The sequence below is a fragment of the Colossoma macropomum genome, unplaced genomic scaffold, assembly GCF_904425465.1.
Source record: "Colossoma macropomum unplaced genomic scaffold, Colossoma_macropomum, whole genome shotgun sequence".
In the NCBI taxonomy this organism is placed as follows: domain Eukaryota; kingdom Metazoa; phylum Chordata; class Actinopteri; order Characiformes; family Serrasalmidae; genus Colossoma; species Colossoma macropomum.
The window spans coordinates 25,202,386-25,217,887 of record NW_023494791.1 but is presented as its reverse complement, the minus strand read 5'-3'; the positions used below and the strand labels follow the sequence as shown (position 1 = coordinate 25,217,887).

The following is a 15,502-nucleotide window of genomic DNA, read 5'->3' as shown; positions in this document are numbered from 1 at the left end:
ACTCCAGCTCGCGCAGGGCACAATTTAACAAGTCAATGGGACCGGCTGTCTGCACTCTGCCGCATCCCCTAAGCCCCCCATAAACTGAGGACTGCACACACATGGATTACACAGACACTGGAGCCGCGGCGACCACCAAGAATAAACAAGTTCACAACCTGTGCATTGCAATAAAGCTGCCTTTGTTAAGTGATGCGTCGAACACCACACATCGTCTGGATCCGTAGTTTTCGCGAGGACGCTGCGCGCGTGGCTCTCTGAAGTACTGCAAGTTAGTCCTGCAACCCAAGTGCACATTGTTCTCTAGTCCACTCATAACGAAGTGTTCATTTGGGGCATGGATGCATTCGGCACGGCAGTAAACGGTGTCAGCTACACAGAGGTGGCCGATGTGTTCCAGCCAGAAGACCCGTTTGCGGGACCCTTGCGGTCCATCGCGCCGTGGAACTTCAAAGTGCTCGCCGCATGGATGTTCCTGGTCACGGCGCTCTCGCTGTCAGAGAACTTTCTGGTCATGCTCGTCACCTACAAGTTCAAACAGCTTCGGCAGCCCCTCAATTACATCATTGTTAATCTGTCTCTGGCCGACTTTCTCGTGTCCCTGGTCGGGGGGACCATCAGTGTGGTCACCAATTACCACGGCTACTTCTTCCTGGGGACGTGGGCGTGCGTGCTGGAGGGCTTCGCTGTCACTTTTTTCGGTGAGTGAGGTTTTATGGCCACTTTGAATACACTTTGGAAGTGAGAGTGCAACTTTCAGAGCAATAGCTAAATGGATGATGTTCTCTTAAAACTAGCCCGCTGATCCTGGATCAGGTTTTTATTTAAACTTTATTTGGAGTGGTCCTAGATGATTAATAAACTCTTAACAGATTATCAGTGACACATCAACAACATATCAGTGAAGTAGCAGTAGTGAAGCATCTGAATACTTCGGAGTAAATATCTTGTAGATGTTCTGTTGATAAATTACCTATGTTAAGTAGATGTATTGTTAATATGTTACTTCCATTACGCAAAACCTAATCTTACCCAACCTTACGCAAAACCTAACCCTAACTCTGACCCTAATCCTAACCCTAAATTTAAACTCAACCCAAAACCTAATCCTAACCCTCACCCTGGCCCTAATATTAATCCTAACCTTAACCTCTACCCAAAACCTAAACCTTAACCCTCAGCCTGGCCCTAATCCTAACCTTCATATGTTTTTGACGTGTTACTGAGAGTCTGCTGATTGTTTGTTTCATCGGCACCACTCCAAATAAAGTGTCACTGTTTTTTCAACTGAACAAGGTTCTAGTGGAGGTGGTTGAACCTGTGAATAATTTTTAGGATGCTTTCTGGAGCCCAAACATCATCCTCAAACTTTGCAGAGTATTTTTCAAGGATTCTGAGACAAATTAGAAGTGAAAGAAAGTGTAGATGTCACTCAGCACTCTGAAAATGGAGTTTACAGTCTGATTTTATTGAACTTTCTGAAAAGCTTGATTACACCTTTCTGCTCTGTAAGAACACACTCAGGCTGTGCCTGCTGAATGTTTTCTGTGGGATTTCTGCAGTCTAAAGAACTATGCAAATATAGAAACGATAATGATCATGATTAAAGGCTCTTGAGGCAGTGGCAGTAAGAGTGATACTTTACCTCAGCACCTTCAGCACATGCTCAAGTGCCTAGATGGTGTGCAGAAGAACTAAGATTAACCTCCACTTACACTGTGTCCTGGCATTACATTGCATTAGTTTGAGATGTTTGAGAAATCCATAGTTCTTTATTTTACAGAACCTCTATGAAAAGGTGTGTTTATACTTCTGCTATTGCCCTGACGTTACATAACCAGGTCATGCAGTCACTCAAAATCTACTCCTATCCAAGTTTTTTGTTGTCTCATATTTTTAACCTGAACCCACTTGAACAGCAAATCAGCCCTTCACATCAATAGTTAAATAAAGCTAGCTTGGCTGTAAGTTTTTTCCTCTAAGAGTGTCTTCTGATAAAGTACATGCATTAGCGGTACTGAATGGTTGAATGTATGGACTGTGTAATGCTGTATTTTTACTCTCAGGACTATAATACCACAAGTGACAGCGCAAACAAAGACATATGAAGAATAAAGCAGCTGTAGTTTATTAAGAACTTTGGAAGTGGGAAGTCCCACCAGTAAGCAGGATTTGGCAGGTATCAAAGGACAGAGTGGGAAGTTGAAACAGCACAGCATGGGTTGATATCTGATCTGTCAATTGATATCTTTAAAGATGATCTCCTCTTCAGTACCTCAAACTCTTTCTTTGCTCAGAAAAGCCCTGTCAGTACTCATGTTGTCGAACAAGTTCAGTTAACTTATATCACTGAATCTAGTTTGATTCTGTTAGAATGTGAGCACTAGCTTATTTTATTAGTAATCTTTGACGCTGGCTTACTTTTTTCATTCTTGAGATGAAATCTCTGTACTTATGTGGTGTAAAAAGGCACCAGAGAAACCGTCTCAGTTGGGTTATGCATTAGTATTGCAGACTCCTGGCCTTCTGTAGAAAAAACTACAAATCCAACCGTAAATTCTTAGATCGCTTCCCTCTGATTCCTTCAGCACAATTAGCAGCATCCCTGATTCTTGTGGCACAGTCAATAATCATTAGGAATCACATCAACTTGCCTGCAGGCAGATCACCCAGTGAACTGAAAATGATCAAATTATCAAAACAGTGGTGGTGTCAGTGTCCAAATTTAGAGCGCTCAGAAGTCATCCTTTTACATATGCAAAAAGCCTGATCTGTGTGTGCTTGCACCTCCAAGTGTATGTTTTGTCATTTTGCACAAAAATGTAAACTTGCTTGACTGAGCAGACTCTTTTGCAAGTAAAATCCATTAGTTTTTTGTTTTAACTGCTCAGTATGAAACACATAGTGCTTTCAGTAAACTCCAGCCAATCCAATATTGCTTTAAGCACTGAAGTGTCATTCTGGAGATGAGAACTTTCTGCCTAGGCCATGCAAATTTGATTAATAGATATATTTACAAGTTAAACAGGCTGGCTGAAAATGTATTCACCATATTTAAAAATAAATTCACCCTGCATAAATCATCTAAACGTCATATTTTCCATACTCGAAAAGCAAAAAAAGTGCAGTTTTCCAGAGGCATTTCATCCAGTGACACATAGATGATGATTTTCCATCAGATCTAAACTCCATCTTTCATAGGAAGAGTGATCAGACATCCATTCTAGACTGTTTTTTGCTTTTTTAACCCAATTCAGTAAATGGACAACTTTGTTCTCCAACTCCTTCTTTCTGTTTTGTTTATAAAAAAGTGAAGAGAATGAGTATGTCAATCGTATGTGTTGCTGAGAACATCAAATTTTTTTATTCAGAAATATGTATGTCTGTGAATGTTTGTTCTTGTATGTAGACTGTAAAACCTACTGTAAAAATCAATAAAAAAATCTCTTTTTTTAATGTACTTTTCAGTTTTCCTGTAAATTAAGCCTAGGTTGATTTACGTTTTAGTATATATATATATCGCTGTTGTCAGAAGAAAACCGTGTATCTCCATTTTTGTGATTTTTGTTTTTCAGTTTTGACAGAATTTGAAAATGCCTGTTGCCCCTTACATTGTGTGTACATTTCATGAAGAATGGGCCAAAAGAAACAGGCCAAATTTACTTAGAAAAAAGCCTTACATTGAGTTCCATTGACTTCCATTAAAAGTAAAGGTTTTTTCCTTCTCCTGTAAAATTATCATTTTGGAGATACGAGGTTTTCTTCTGACAAAAGCGAAATCTATCTATCTATCTATCTATCTATCTATCTATCTATCTATCTATCTATCTATCTATCTATATCTCTCTCTCTCTCTCTCTATATATATATATATATATATATAAAAGATTTTTTTTCATTTTAGCTTTGTATTAGTAATAGTGCAGTATTAGCAGTATTAGTACTGTACTACACCTGTACTAGACAGAGACACACACATTACACCACCAGTCAGCATTTTTAGGGAGAAGGTTCTTTTCTCATTATAACCTGAAAGCAGCACAGCAAAGCTAAACTTTCTCTCGCACAGGTATAGTGGCTTTGTGGTCTCTGGCCATCCTTGCATTTGAGCGCTTCTTTGTGATTTGTCGGCCCCTGGGAAACATCCGTCTGCGGGGAAAACATGCAACACTGGGCCTGCTGTTTGTTTGGACCTTCTCTTTCATCTGGACCATCCCACCTGTACTGGGCTGGAGCAGCTACACAGTCAGCAAGATCGGTACCACCTGTGAACCCAACTGGTAAAAACCTTTGCAGCCATGCTTTATGTTAAACAAGACGAAGAAAAAGAACAAACACAGTGTGAGGTTAATCTAGCTTCTTTGCCCTCCCTCCTGTCTGCTTCTGTTGCCTGTTTCAGTTTCTTTTTCCTGCGCTTGGTCTCCAGCTCACTGTTTCTGTCTTTAGTGTACATTTAATGAGTGAGTATTGGTGCAAAGCAGGAGTCCACACACACACATTAGATATGCAATATATGTGCTCTGCTGAACTACAGCAGTCTTTACATTGAGAAATAAAGACTGAAAACCTTTTCATCCAGTAATTGGCTTACACACACTTGCACTCGACCAATACGACCACTTAAATGAATGAAGATCAAGTGTATGTGTTGCATGTAAAGAGGGTAGCAACTTCAAATGCTAATGTATCTAACAGCACGGAGGTGGTTAGTTAATAGATGTATGATGTCTATGGTATTTGTGACATTACATATATTTATATAATTCATAATTATATGAATACATATAGGTGTGTGCAAAACATTGAGTGCCCCTGGTCAAATTACATGTTTTGTTCATTTTCTAGGTGAAAATAAGTTATTACATCCTCTATAGAGAAGACACTTATGCACATATTTAATGCAATTAATGTTACACTTATTTGTTGAATTTAACATATTGGAAAAAAATAGCCCATAAAATTTACCCTGTACAACAATTATGACAGATTTGAGGTTTTATGTTTTACTTCTTTCCAATTAAACTGCTATGTTTACGTTTGTTCTCTGTAGAGGGTGTGTACTTTTTGTTTTTTTCAAATTTTTGCATACAACTTTAATAACAGTAATTATATTACATTTACAATAAATTTACATTTTGTCTGAACTGGTTTAGGTGAGCACTTCCAATTTTTTTATTTATTTCAATATAGAGAAAAGACAAAAACAGCAAAAAATGTTAAGGATTGCTTTTATTTCTACAAAATAAGACTGCATGCACAACAGTAAATTTTCATCAACAATTATAAGATTATAATATATATACTTACAATCATAACCATTCTTGTCTAAAAGTTTGGAATTTACACTGCTGATTGAATTTCTCTTTTTTTTCTATAGGCCATGAGTATGAAATAATCAATACTGAGCTTCAGACATTCTAGTTAACAAGCCTTCAGTGATGATACTGTGATGGTATCAGTTGCTACAAGTTCAACATATCTTGTTAAAGTGAAAACTCATGCCTAAAATTATACTCACATGAACGCCAGATTCTGTCTACAGCGTGATACAGATAACAGGCGAACGCTCCCTGGATAACATCCAGTAGTCAGGATTTACAGAGCTGGGTTTTTGACATCTGCTTGAAAGCCTCTGTCCTAGATGCCAGGGCCGTATTGAACAAGTTGTCCATGTGGAATTTCCTTCCATCTCTTAGAGCTTTGGGTCACAGCGCACAGCCTGTTTTCCTCAGCGGCCCTTGCCCCCTGTTGCCTTACCTCTATCTTTGATCTGGTCAAATTTGGATTGAATCCAAGACTAACATCCACTTCATAACTGCTCCTGATACACATCCTGGATTTGTTTAGAATAGCCGCTGTTTTGAAATCCTACTGAAATTCTAAAAAGTGATTCATTCCAAAGAAACCTTTTCAGCACCTTTGTTTTTGAGGTTGTAGTCTTCAAACCATTACATGTCCATTATCTTGTGAATGTAAAAATCAAAATAAATCTCAAAAGTCTTACTTCTTGCCTTCCTACTTTTTACGTTGATTGACCTGTCCCTCAACAGGTACTCTGGAGACCCTTACGACCACACCTACATCATCACGTTCTTCATCACTTGTTTCGTCATGCCTCTGGGTGTCATCATCGTCTGCTACGGCAAGCTCCTGAGGAAGCTCAGGAAGGTTGGTCTGGTGCGTTGGGAGACTTTTCAACATATGCTGTCTGCTTTAGGAATCTGCACTGTGAAATATGTTATCTAAGGTTAACACATGCTATTACATATTAAAAAAATATTAAAGTGAATGACAACAGTAATATACTGTACTCCATCTGAGAAAAAAGACTGGGAAGTGATAATAGTGATATACTACAGTGTACCACTTTCATGATAACAGTGTTCACAAATCCTAATGGCAGAACAGGTTTAGATAGGATTTTTACTGCCTTTAAAAGATCAATGTGTTTGCCGTCTAATGGAAAAGGCTGTCATGTCATAAATTAAAGTCTGTTTCTTGTGTACGTTTTCGAGACACACATAGCAGTATCTCTGTGCAGGTGTCCAACACCCATGGCAGGTTGGGGAATGCGAGGAAACCTGAGCGGCAGGTGTCTCGTATGGTGGTTGTGATGATTGTGGCCTTTATGGTGGCCTGGACCCCATACGCCATTTTTTCCATCACTGTTACTGCGCATCCCACCATCTATTTAGACCCCAGACTGGCTGCTGTTCCTGCCTTCTTTGCCAAAACTGCTGCGGTCTACAACCCTGTCATCTACGTCTTTATGAACAAACAGGTAAGGTTGAAGCTTAACATTTCAGAATTTTCTTGAACAAAATATACACAGAAAAATCATCAAAGTACCTAGTACGGAATGAACCCTAAGCAGGCTAGTGTATTTACTGCCATTTCAATTGCATAATTAACTACATAGTATATTAAGTTATGCGCTTCCATCTGTTTCAGTGTCAAGACATGAGAAAATGATAGCAAAAAGGACTATATTGCTGCTATCAGAACAAAACCTCATATCTCTAAAATGGTAATTTTACAGGAGAAGGAAAAAACATTGAATGGAAGTCAAACTTTGAATGCAAGTCAGTGGAACTAAATTTTTTTTCCAAGCACATTTGGAGCATTTCTGTTGGTTATGAAATTTTGGCGCATTGCAAAATGTCAGCTAGTGTTTTCAAATTCTGTAAAATAGTACAAAATGACTAAAAATGGAGATATGAGGTTTTGTTCTGACAGCAGCGCTATGCACAACAATAAGTTATCAAATTTAAGTTATTACAAAATATTGCCACTTTTACTACATAAATGTAGCATTGACTGAAATGAGGTATTGACTGTGGTATTGACGCAATTTCTGAGCTTTTTTTCAATAAGCTATGAGTGAGAAATAATTACTATCAAATTACATTAGTCTAAAGTTATAACCTGCAAGAACTGGACTTCTAAAGGGTTTACTCTTACAGTGATGAATTGCTTCCAAATGAACACCATAGGTGTTTGTTCACTACTGTAAGAGTTTATTCAGCACTGGGGATTTTACTGTGCATTTTCACACCACATTGCTCTGGTGTAATGGAATAGAATTATGGTTCAGTATTTAAATAGCAATCACAGTACAAATCCATGCATCAACAACAATTTGCATCAATAAATTAGTATTTTACAAATACACAGATGGTAATAATAATACCAATAAGGATCAGATCAGGATCGTGGTAGCCAGTCAATAGCTGCAGACTATTGAAAGCTGAGTCTAGTCGTACTGAGGCTGATATCCAGCTGCTGTCTGACAGCAGGCTTAGAGACATCACAGCATGTTAGTGTGAGATCACATTCTGAGGGAACCCAGGCCGACAGGTTTTTATTTATTTTTTATTTTGCGACTGTTCTTGTTAGACGCTAGCCTCTTCTTTAATAAAACATGGCTTATGAATAAAATAGAGGTGTACAATGGTGCGGGTAGGATGTTGTACAAAATACATCAACTCACCCGACCGGATAACACCTATTTTCCTCTGCTGCTCTCGCTGTGAGATTCATTTTTCTAAAGTAACATCTTAGCATAGCCTGTTAGTTTTGGTCAACTTATCCATTCTTTCCTAGCCTCAGTTGCCATGTGTGCTGCCTGTTGTCTGAGAAGCAGTTAAGATGTAACTGGAAACCAGTCATATGTCTCAGAACCGTCAAAACCCAGAACCTCAATGTCAATCACACGCAAAATACACAGTAGAGACTCTGGGAGAGAAACATTTCCCATAAACTGACAATCTTGATTTTTCCAACCTAGTAACTCCACCTTCTCAAAGGGTTCCTTTTGGCTTCTCTGGAGTCAGTAAGTAAGCCAAGCTGGCAGCGTTTCCCTAAAGTCTAACACTACGCCCTATGCTTGTGAGTGGTGTTCATGATATCTTTTAAACTTGGCACTTTTGTGCACTCTAAAAAATAAAGTAAAATATAAGAAAAAGGGTCCTTTGGAGTAATTCCATAGAATAGTGCTTCTAAAACTGGTCTTCAGGGCCACAGACAGGCCACTCTTTTTTCTATATCCCAACACATAAGGATAGAGCATGGGGGCCATAAGGGTTGGTTTAAGAACCACTGCCATCCCTAAAGAATTTATCAACGGATGAGTCTTTGAATCATTTTTCTAAATGACGTGCTTTTTAGTGTTTAAAGAACCTCCACATAATGAAAAGGTTCTCTACCATTTTATTTATGCAATTATTTTTCACAATACCACACATCCAAACCAAAACTCCTTTAGGAGTCTTTATTGTTGAGAGTGTAGATGCACATAGCCATGTAATAACTGTGGGCGGGACATGATTTTATTTTTCAGCATTTGATTGATCCAAAATGAACATGGAGTCAGACGGTCAGCAGAATCAATCTTTAAAGTTTGATTTTAATATGTATTTTATCTTTTACTTATTTACACATAGACAAGGCGAAGTGCTGCTTAGCAGTCTAGCCCTTTAGCAGCCACACAGATTTGCTCTTCTTACACTTTCATGGCAAAAGTAAGAGAAAAAGACTTCAGGACAAAATAAGTCAGGTTATTATTAAAATAAACTGTATGAGTGTAACTACCTAACATGTGTGAGCAAGAGAAGGACTGTGTGTGTGTCTGTGCACATCGCACCATTATCAGCTGACGCGCCTCACAGCTTCACAAGGCAGAAAACGTAAGAAAGCAGCACAGATACCACTGGATATTTGAACTGCCTCACTCATGTTAACATGAATAAGAGTTGTCAGCATAAACAAGCTGAAATAACTAATAAGTGATTATTTTACAACCACTCCAAAAACTGAAAGTGATAAGAGTAAAGTGACGAGAAGAAAGGAGGTTGTTTGCCAACAAATGTGTGTGCAGCAGGGAACGGAGGTGATGATAGGTGTTTTCACTCAGTGATAAGATACTGCTGGAACACCGTGGGGCAATTAAAGGTCAGGGGGTGTTTAGGGGTGGGCAAAAGTCTCTACACTTTAATCAAAGATTCAGAGACATTGGCAGATATGATACAATTGATTGCGCTTTATATGACACGGACTAACAAAGTAAAAAAATGTCCATTGGTCTTTCAGATTGATTTTAACATTTTGGTTTTGTAGCTTTATTATATGTGTCATATTTATTACAAGTCGTTATTGGTTCCTTTTCTGTACATAAATCTTGGGCTGCAGCAGGAAGGCTTCATGTGGTTAAGATTGCCCCAGTTAAGGATCCCCACTGATAAATGGGTTAATGTATTTATAAAAGCTGAGATCACATCAAGGGACAAAAATATCCAGAAATGTCCTTGAAAAAGGCAGACATTTTTAGCTGGGTCTGGAGGAAATTCCCTCTGTCTGAAATGTATATTGGTATAGAAGGATGTACACTGTATAACGTCTACTTGCTCTTTCATTAAAAAATTCATGATTCTTAAAAGTCTTGACCTTATATTTGACCTGCTCTTTCCTGTTGGTACAAAATGCCCAATTTTCCATCAGAGAACAACACTTATGCATATATAAAGTGTATAAATTATTGAAGTAGTTCTTTAACTTGACAGGCAAAAGTCAGACTATTAGGATCACTATGTTATGACTGTTAGTCTGGGTATGACTGGGTTTAAATTCAAGTTAAATCTGTCTCTTTGGAAGGACAGTGTTTTTGACACATAAATCCATGCTAATGTGGACTTCAAGAAATAATAAATAAATTACAAGAAAAATGTAAATATATAATGTATATGTGTATATAACGTAAATATTCAAAATTCAATGTGATCCTTCCACGTTTTGTGCATTCTCCCTCAAATGCATATGCATGAGTAGAGCAGCACATTTTGCATTCTTCCATGCTCACACCCATAAACTGACCTTTTAGTTTTGTGTGCCAGTTTTATACACATCATGTGGAGAATACAGTGTCAAAGTAGCATTAGCCTATTTAAAAAAGTAAAAGTATGGAAAGCTACTAGAGTTTTGATTTGTTTACTATGTAATTAAATAAGCACTGAACTTTCAGTACTTAATGCAACACTGCTGTCATGACACAAGCACAATAAACTATTTGAGATCTGAGCACTGCAAACTATTTTGCTTTCACAGAAAAATATGCATGTTGGTTGTAATTCTGGTTTTAGTAGATTCAGACACGTAACCAATTCCTTCTCATGCTCTGGATTCACCATTAATTGTGTTCCACCACATCAGGTGGACACTATAGTGCTGACAGATCAGGGACAGACTAACACTGACGCCACCGGGGGGAGGCACTTGGCTTGCCTTGAGCCCCTGTCTGTACTGATAGAAGTTCCATGTTTTGTATGTCCTCTTCTCACTTTGACTTTGTTTATTATTCTTTATTCATTTTCACCTTGCGCTCCCCCCATCTAGCATACTTGCATAATGGATGATGTATGTTCTCCTTTGCCGTTAGAGCCCAGCGGTGCTAAACTCTGACACAGAGATGAAGATAGAGCCTAGATGCTAGGCGCTTTGTCTTGACCCTCATAGTTTAGTTTAGTCTATTTTAACAGGCATGCAAACTGACATGCACCCATCCATCCATGGATTTTTAAGTCACGCATGATTTTTTAAGAACAGAATAGGTAATACGTTATTTAGCCTACACATGACAACGATTCTATTAAATTAACACCAATAATACGGTTCTGAATATAAGCACTCAGTCTTTACTCCTTACAATAATACTTGCTCGGAACTTGAGAAGGCTTAACACATTTTGAACAAGTATGTGCTATCACGTATTTTATCTCCTGAGTTATATAATTCTATGGTAATTCTACACAGGCAACACCTGTTATATTTATCTCAGGATTATGCAAAACAAATTGTACTAAATTACTTGAATTTATTTACAACCCCAATTCCAAAAAAGTTGGGACACTGTGTAAAATGTAAATACATGTAAATAAAAACAGAATGCAACGATTTGCAAATCTCATAGACCCATATTTTATTCAAAATAGAACATGAAACACATATCAGATGCTGAAAGTGAGACATTTTACCATTTCATGAAAAATATGAACTCATTTAGAACTTGATGGCAGCAACAAATCTCATAAAAGTTGGGACAGGGCCATGTCTACCATTGTGTAGCATCACCTCTTCTCTTAACAACAGTCTGTAAATATCTGGGAATTGAGGAGACCAATTACTGGAGTTTTGGGAGAGGAATGTTGTCCCATTCTTGTCTGATGTAGGATTCTAGCTGCTCAACAGTCCTGGGTCTTCTTTGCTGGATTTTTCATTTCATGATGCGTCAAATGTTTTCTATTGCTGAAAGTTCTGGACTGCAGGCAGGCCAGTTCAGCACCTGGACTCTTGTTCTGCGAAGCCATGCTGTTGTGATGGATGCAGTATGTGGTTTAGCATTGTCTTGCTGAAATATGCAAGGCCTTCCCTGAAAGAGACGTTGTCTGGATGGGAGCATATGTTGTTCTAAAACCTCTATATACTGTTAGTGCCTTTCCAGATGTGTAAGCTGCCCATGCAATAGTCATTAATGCAATCCCATACCATCAGAGATGCAGGCTTTTGAACTGTACGCTGATAACAATGGATGGTCCCTCTCCTCTTGAGTCCGCAGGACACAGCGTCCGTGGTTTCTAAAAAGAATTACAAATTTTGATTCATCTGACCACAGAACAGTTTTCCATTTTGCCTCAGTCCATTTTAAATGAGCTCTGGCCCAGAGAAAACAGCGGTGTTTCTGGATCGTGTTGACATGTGGCTTCTTCTTTGCATGACACAGCTTTAACTTGCATTTGTGGATTGCATGGTACACTGTTTTCACAATCATTTTTGGAAGTGTTCCTGATTCTGAGTATAGATTCATGTCTGTTTTTAATGTAGTGCCGCTGGAGGGCCCAAAGATCACAAGCATCCAATATTGCCCGTCGGCCTTGTCCCTTGTGTTCAGGGATTTCTCCAGATTATCTGAATCTTTTGATGATATTATGTACTGTAGATGGTGGGATATCCAAAGTCTTCGCAATTTTACATTGAGGAACATTTTTCTGAAGTTGTTCCACAATTTTTAGACACAGTTTTTCGCAGATTGGTGAACCTCTGCCCATCTTTGCTTCTGAGAGACACAGCCTCTCTAAAATGCTATTTTTTATACCCAGTCATATGAGTTAGTTGCAAATTGCTCCTCCAGCTGTTTTTTATTAGTAAAACTTACTTTTTTGAGATGCGTTGCTGCCACCAAGTTCTAAATGAGTTAATGTTTTTAATGAAATGGAAAAAATGTCTCACTTTCAACATCTGATATGTGTTCTATGTTCTATTGTGAATAAAATGTAGGTCTATGACATTTGCGAATCATTGCATTCTGTTTTTTTATTTACATTTATTTACATATTACACAGTGTCCCAACTTTTTTTGGAATTGTATATATTTTTTTTAATTCTGGGACCAACAGATAAGAAACAAGTCATGTTACATTACCTCACATTAAAAGTTAAGAACATTTTCTCTTTCTCATATAAAGTCACAGTTTTGGTGATATCAGAATTTGTTCAGAAAGTGATGATGTACGACTTTTTCAAGTACAAAGAACTATTCTCTTTCTGTTGACCTGCATTCTGACCTGACATAAAAGCTAAAGTAATGAAAAGTGGCTTTGATTTTTGGCTTCAGTTGGAAGCTTTTGTAGGTGTAAGTCTGCATGCAAAGCTAATGAAAACTAAACACCATCACAAGGTCAGCTTTGAGGTTGGGTAATGTGGAAACAAGTAATGATTACTTTAATTAGCTCATTCTGATTGACTGAACCTGCGTGGAATTTGTTTACCCCTATTAAGTAGGTAACACTTAACACTGATCCCACCTCCCCCAGCTCATTGTGCTGATGCACTAAATGGCACATCCCAAAATCCTGAAAATTAAAAAGTGAGTGCACAGTCTAAAATGATTCTGGGTGCATATTAACAAAGATTTTTTTTTTAATGCACAATCAAAACATGGATCCACAAATGTTTTTTAAATGCAGGCCTAGGTAGAATATGATTGTTATTTCTCTTATACAGTTTTGTGCGTTTCCTTGTGTGTGTGCTTAAATATAGGCTAAATAAATAATAAAGAATATGTTTCATACACTAGGGGCTAAAGTTCCAGTTTCCTCAGATTTGATACATATTGCTTGGGGGACTATGCTCTATATTCTGCCCAGGACCTAGAATTGCAACAAAAACTTGCACAACAGTTGTCACAAACCTTATCCTGGAATAGCCTTAACCCCTTAAATGGCCAAGGTCATTTCTATACACTTCTGTAAACTAAGAATAGCTCAACTAGTTTGCATTGAAGTCCCTGTGGTTACTGAATATTAAGCATTAGTATGTAATAAGCCTGGGATTTTAAGGGGTTAAAGCACAGGTAAAACAAGATTATCTGGATACACAGAACATTTGGAAATGACCAGCCTTAAACAAAATCTCCTTCAACTGACTTGACTAAAAAACTCAAATGAATCCTTTCATTTTCATCGTCATCTGTGCTTTGTCATGACTGTTGAACTCTCAAGCTTGCTAACACCACTTGCATATTTATTTTGACTGATGAACTCTGTAGTTGTAAAGGTTAGGTAGAACTAACAGACACGTGGTAGAAGCCATCAGGACCAGCTAGATATCACTTGATTCAAATTAAAGTTTTCCATCAACCATATATCTGTGCTCAATATGTCTGGTACTGAGATTCCCTCAAATTCCAAAATCCAAATCCAAGGTAATTAAAGTCAACTAAGACTTTCATTTGTCAAGTCAGTTGTGAAAACTGCATAGGACAGTGCTTCTCAAACCAGGTTTTGGAACCCTTCATACGGTGTTTGCTCTGACTAGCTTCAAGTGCACCTGTACCAGGTATTTAGTGTTGAGGTGTGTTGGTTGCTAGGATAAAGCAAAAACCTAGACCCTCTGGAGGGCCTTGAGAACCATTGATGTAGAAAGATAGATGCCCAGTAGGAAGGTTAGAACTATTATACAACAAGCATACTTACTTTCTAAAGATCTGAAAGCAAAGCTAATGTCCCCTCATCTTGCTACCATACAAGTAAGTAAAATTACATGATATAACTGTTCAATTCATTGGGATCTCTGCTCACCTGTGCACTTGGGGATCTCGGGTTCAGGTGGGATGTCTTTTATTAGATGGTAGACGATGTATAAAGTGTCATATAATAAGCAATAAAGTAAAAATACAGCAAGGATCCTGACACTTTCTGTTCTCACATGAATTACTTTAATGTATGCAGCCATTTCAGGGAATGTGCTTATCATTGCTATCACACCAAAAGCTCTCAAAACCTCATAACTCAACACTTTATGATGAGTAGCCCAGTAGATTCGGTCCATTACTATGGACCATATACCAATAAAATCTCATTACATTGTTAATGATGTTAATACTAAAACTTTTTTTCTGTCTCCTGAGAAGTTACCATTTTGCAGATGTATGTATGTACATCTATGTATGTAGCCTTAGCATAGCTCGATAAAATAACTCATTTTTGAAATTCCTGCAATGTGTCCACAGTTCAGAAAGTGCCTCATCCTGCTGTTCAGCTGCAGTGATAGCACCATGGTGGAGGTGAACCAGACCACAGAGCGTGCAGGCATGACCGGCGAGAGCAACACGGGAGAGATGTCGGCCATAGCGGCCCGAATTCCAATTGCCAGGAGCGCCCCGCAAAAGTCTGATGAGCAGCAGAGTGATTGTAGCTCCTACGCCCAGCTGCCTATCCCCGAGAACAAAGTTTGCCCCATGTAGCAGTACAACACCCTCACACTCTACACTCTAATTCGCACTCAGAATGTGAAGAGGGCTTCAGTCATGTTTTTCTCCACCTGTACTGACAGGGGCGCACCACTTCATTCTTAAACCCTGATTCAGTATTAACAGCTTCACTACAGCAGTAGCATTCAGCCTGTCCTCTACTATGTCAGTATCCGTTATGAAGCAATAAGTTGATTTCTCCAT

The 15,502-nt window shown here is 38.4% G+C and overlaps 1 protein-coding gene across 1 annotated transcript; it reads left to right on the top strand.

The window, feature by feature from the left end:
- Positions 1 to 337: 337 nt before the first annotated feature.
- Positions 338 to 15,292, top strand: valopa (vertebrate ancient long opsin a). Its single transcript, XM_036574581.1, has 5 exons — positions 338 to 701; positions 4,070 to 4,280; positions 6,051 to 6,177; positions 6,542 to 6,781; positions 15,059 to 15,292. Exons 1-5 carry the CDS (start codon positions 338 to 340, stop codon positions 15,290 to 15,292), a joined length of 1,176 nt encoding a protein of 391 aa, XP_036430474.1.
- Positions 15,293 to 15,502: the final 210 nt, after the last annotated feature.

Excerpts from the sequence above, each read along its gene's own strand:
- valopa (XM_036574581.1), top strand. The coding sequence starts at position 338 with ATGGATGCATTCGGCACGGCAGTAAACGGTGTCAGCTACACAGAGGTG. Across the intron at positions 6,178-6,541 it reads AGCTCAGGAAGGTTGGTCTG|GTGTCCAACACCCATGGCAG; the intron begins GTGCGTTGGGAG and ends ATCTCTGTGCAG. Across the intron at positions 6,782-15,058 it reads ACGTCTTTATGAACAAACAG|TTCAGAAAGTGCCTCATCCT; the intron begins GTAAGGTTGAAG and ends ATGTGTCCACAG.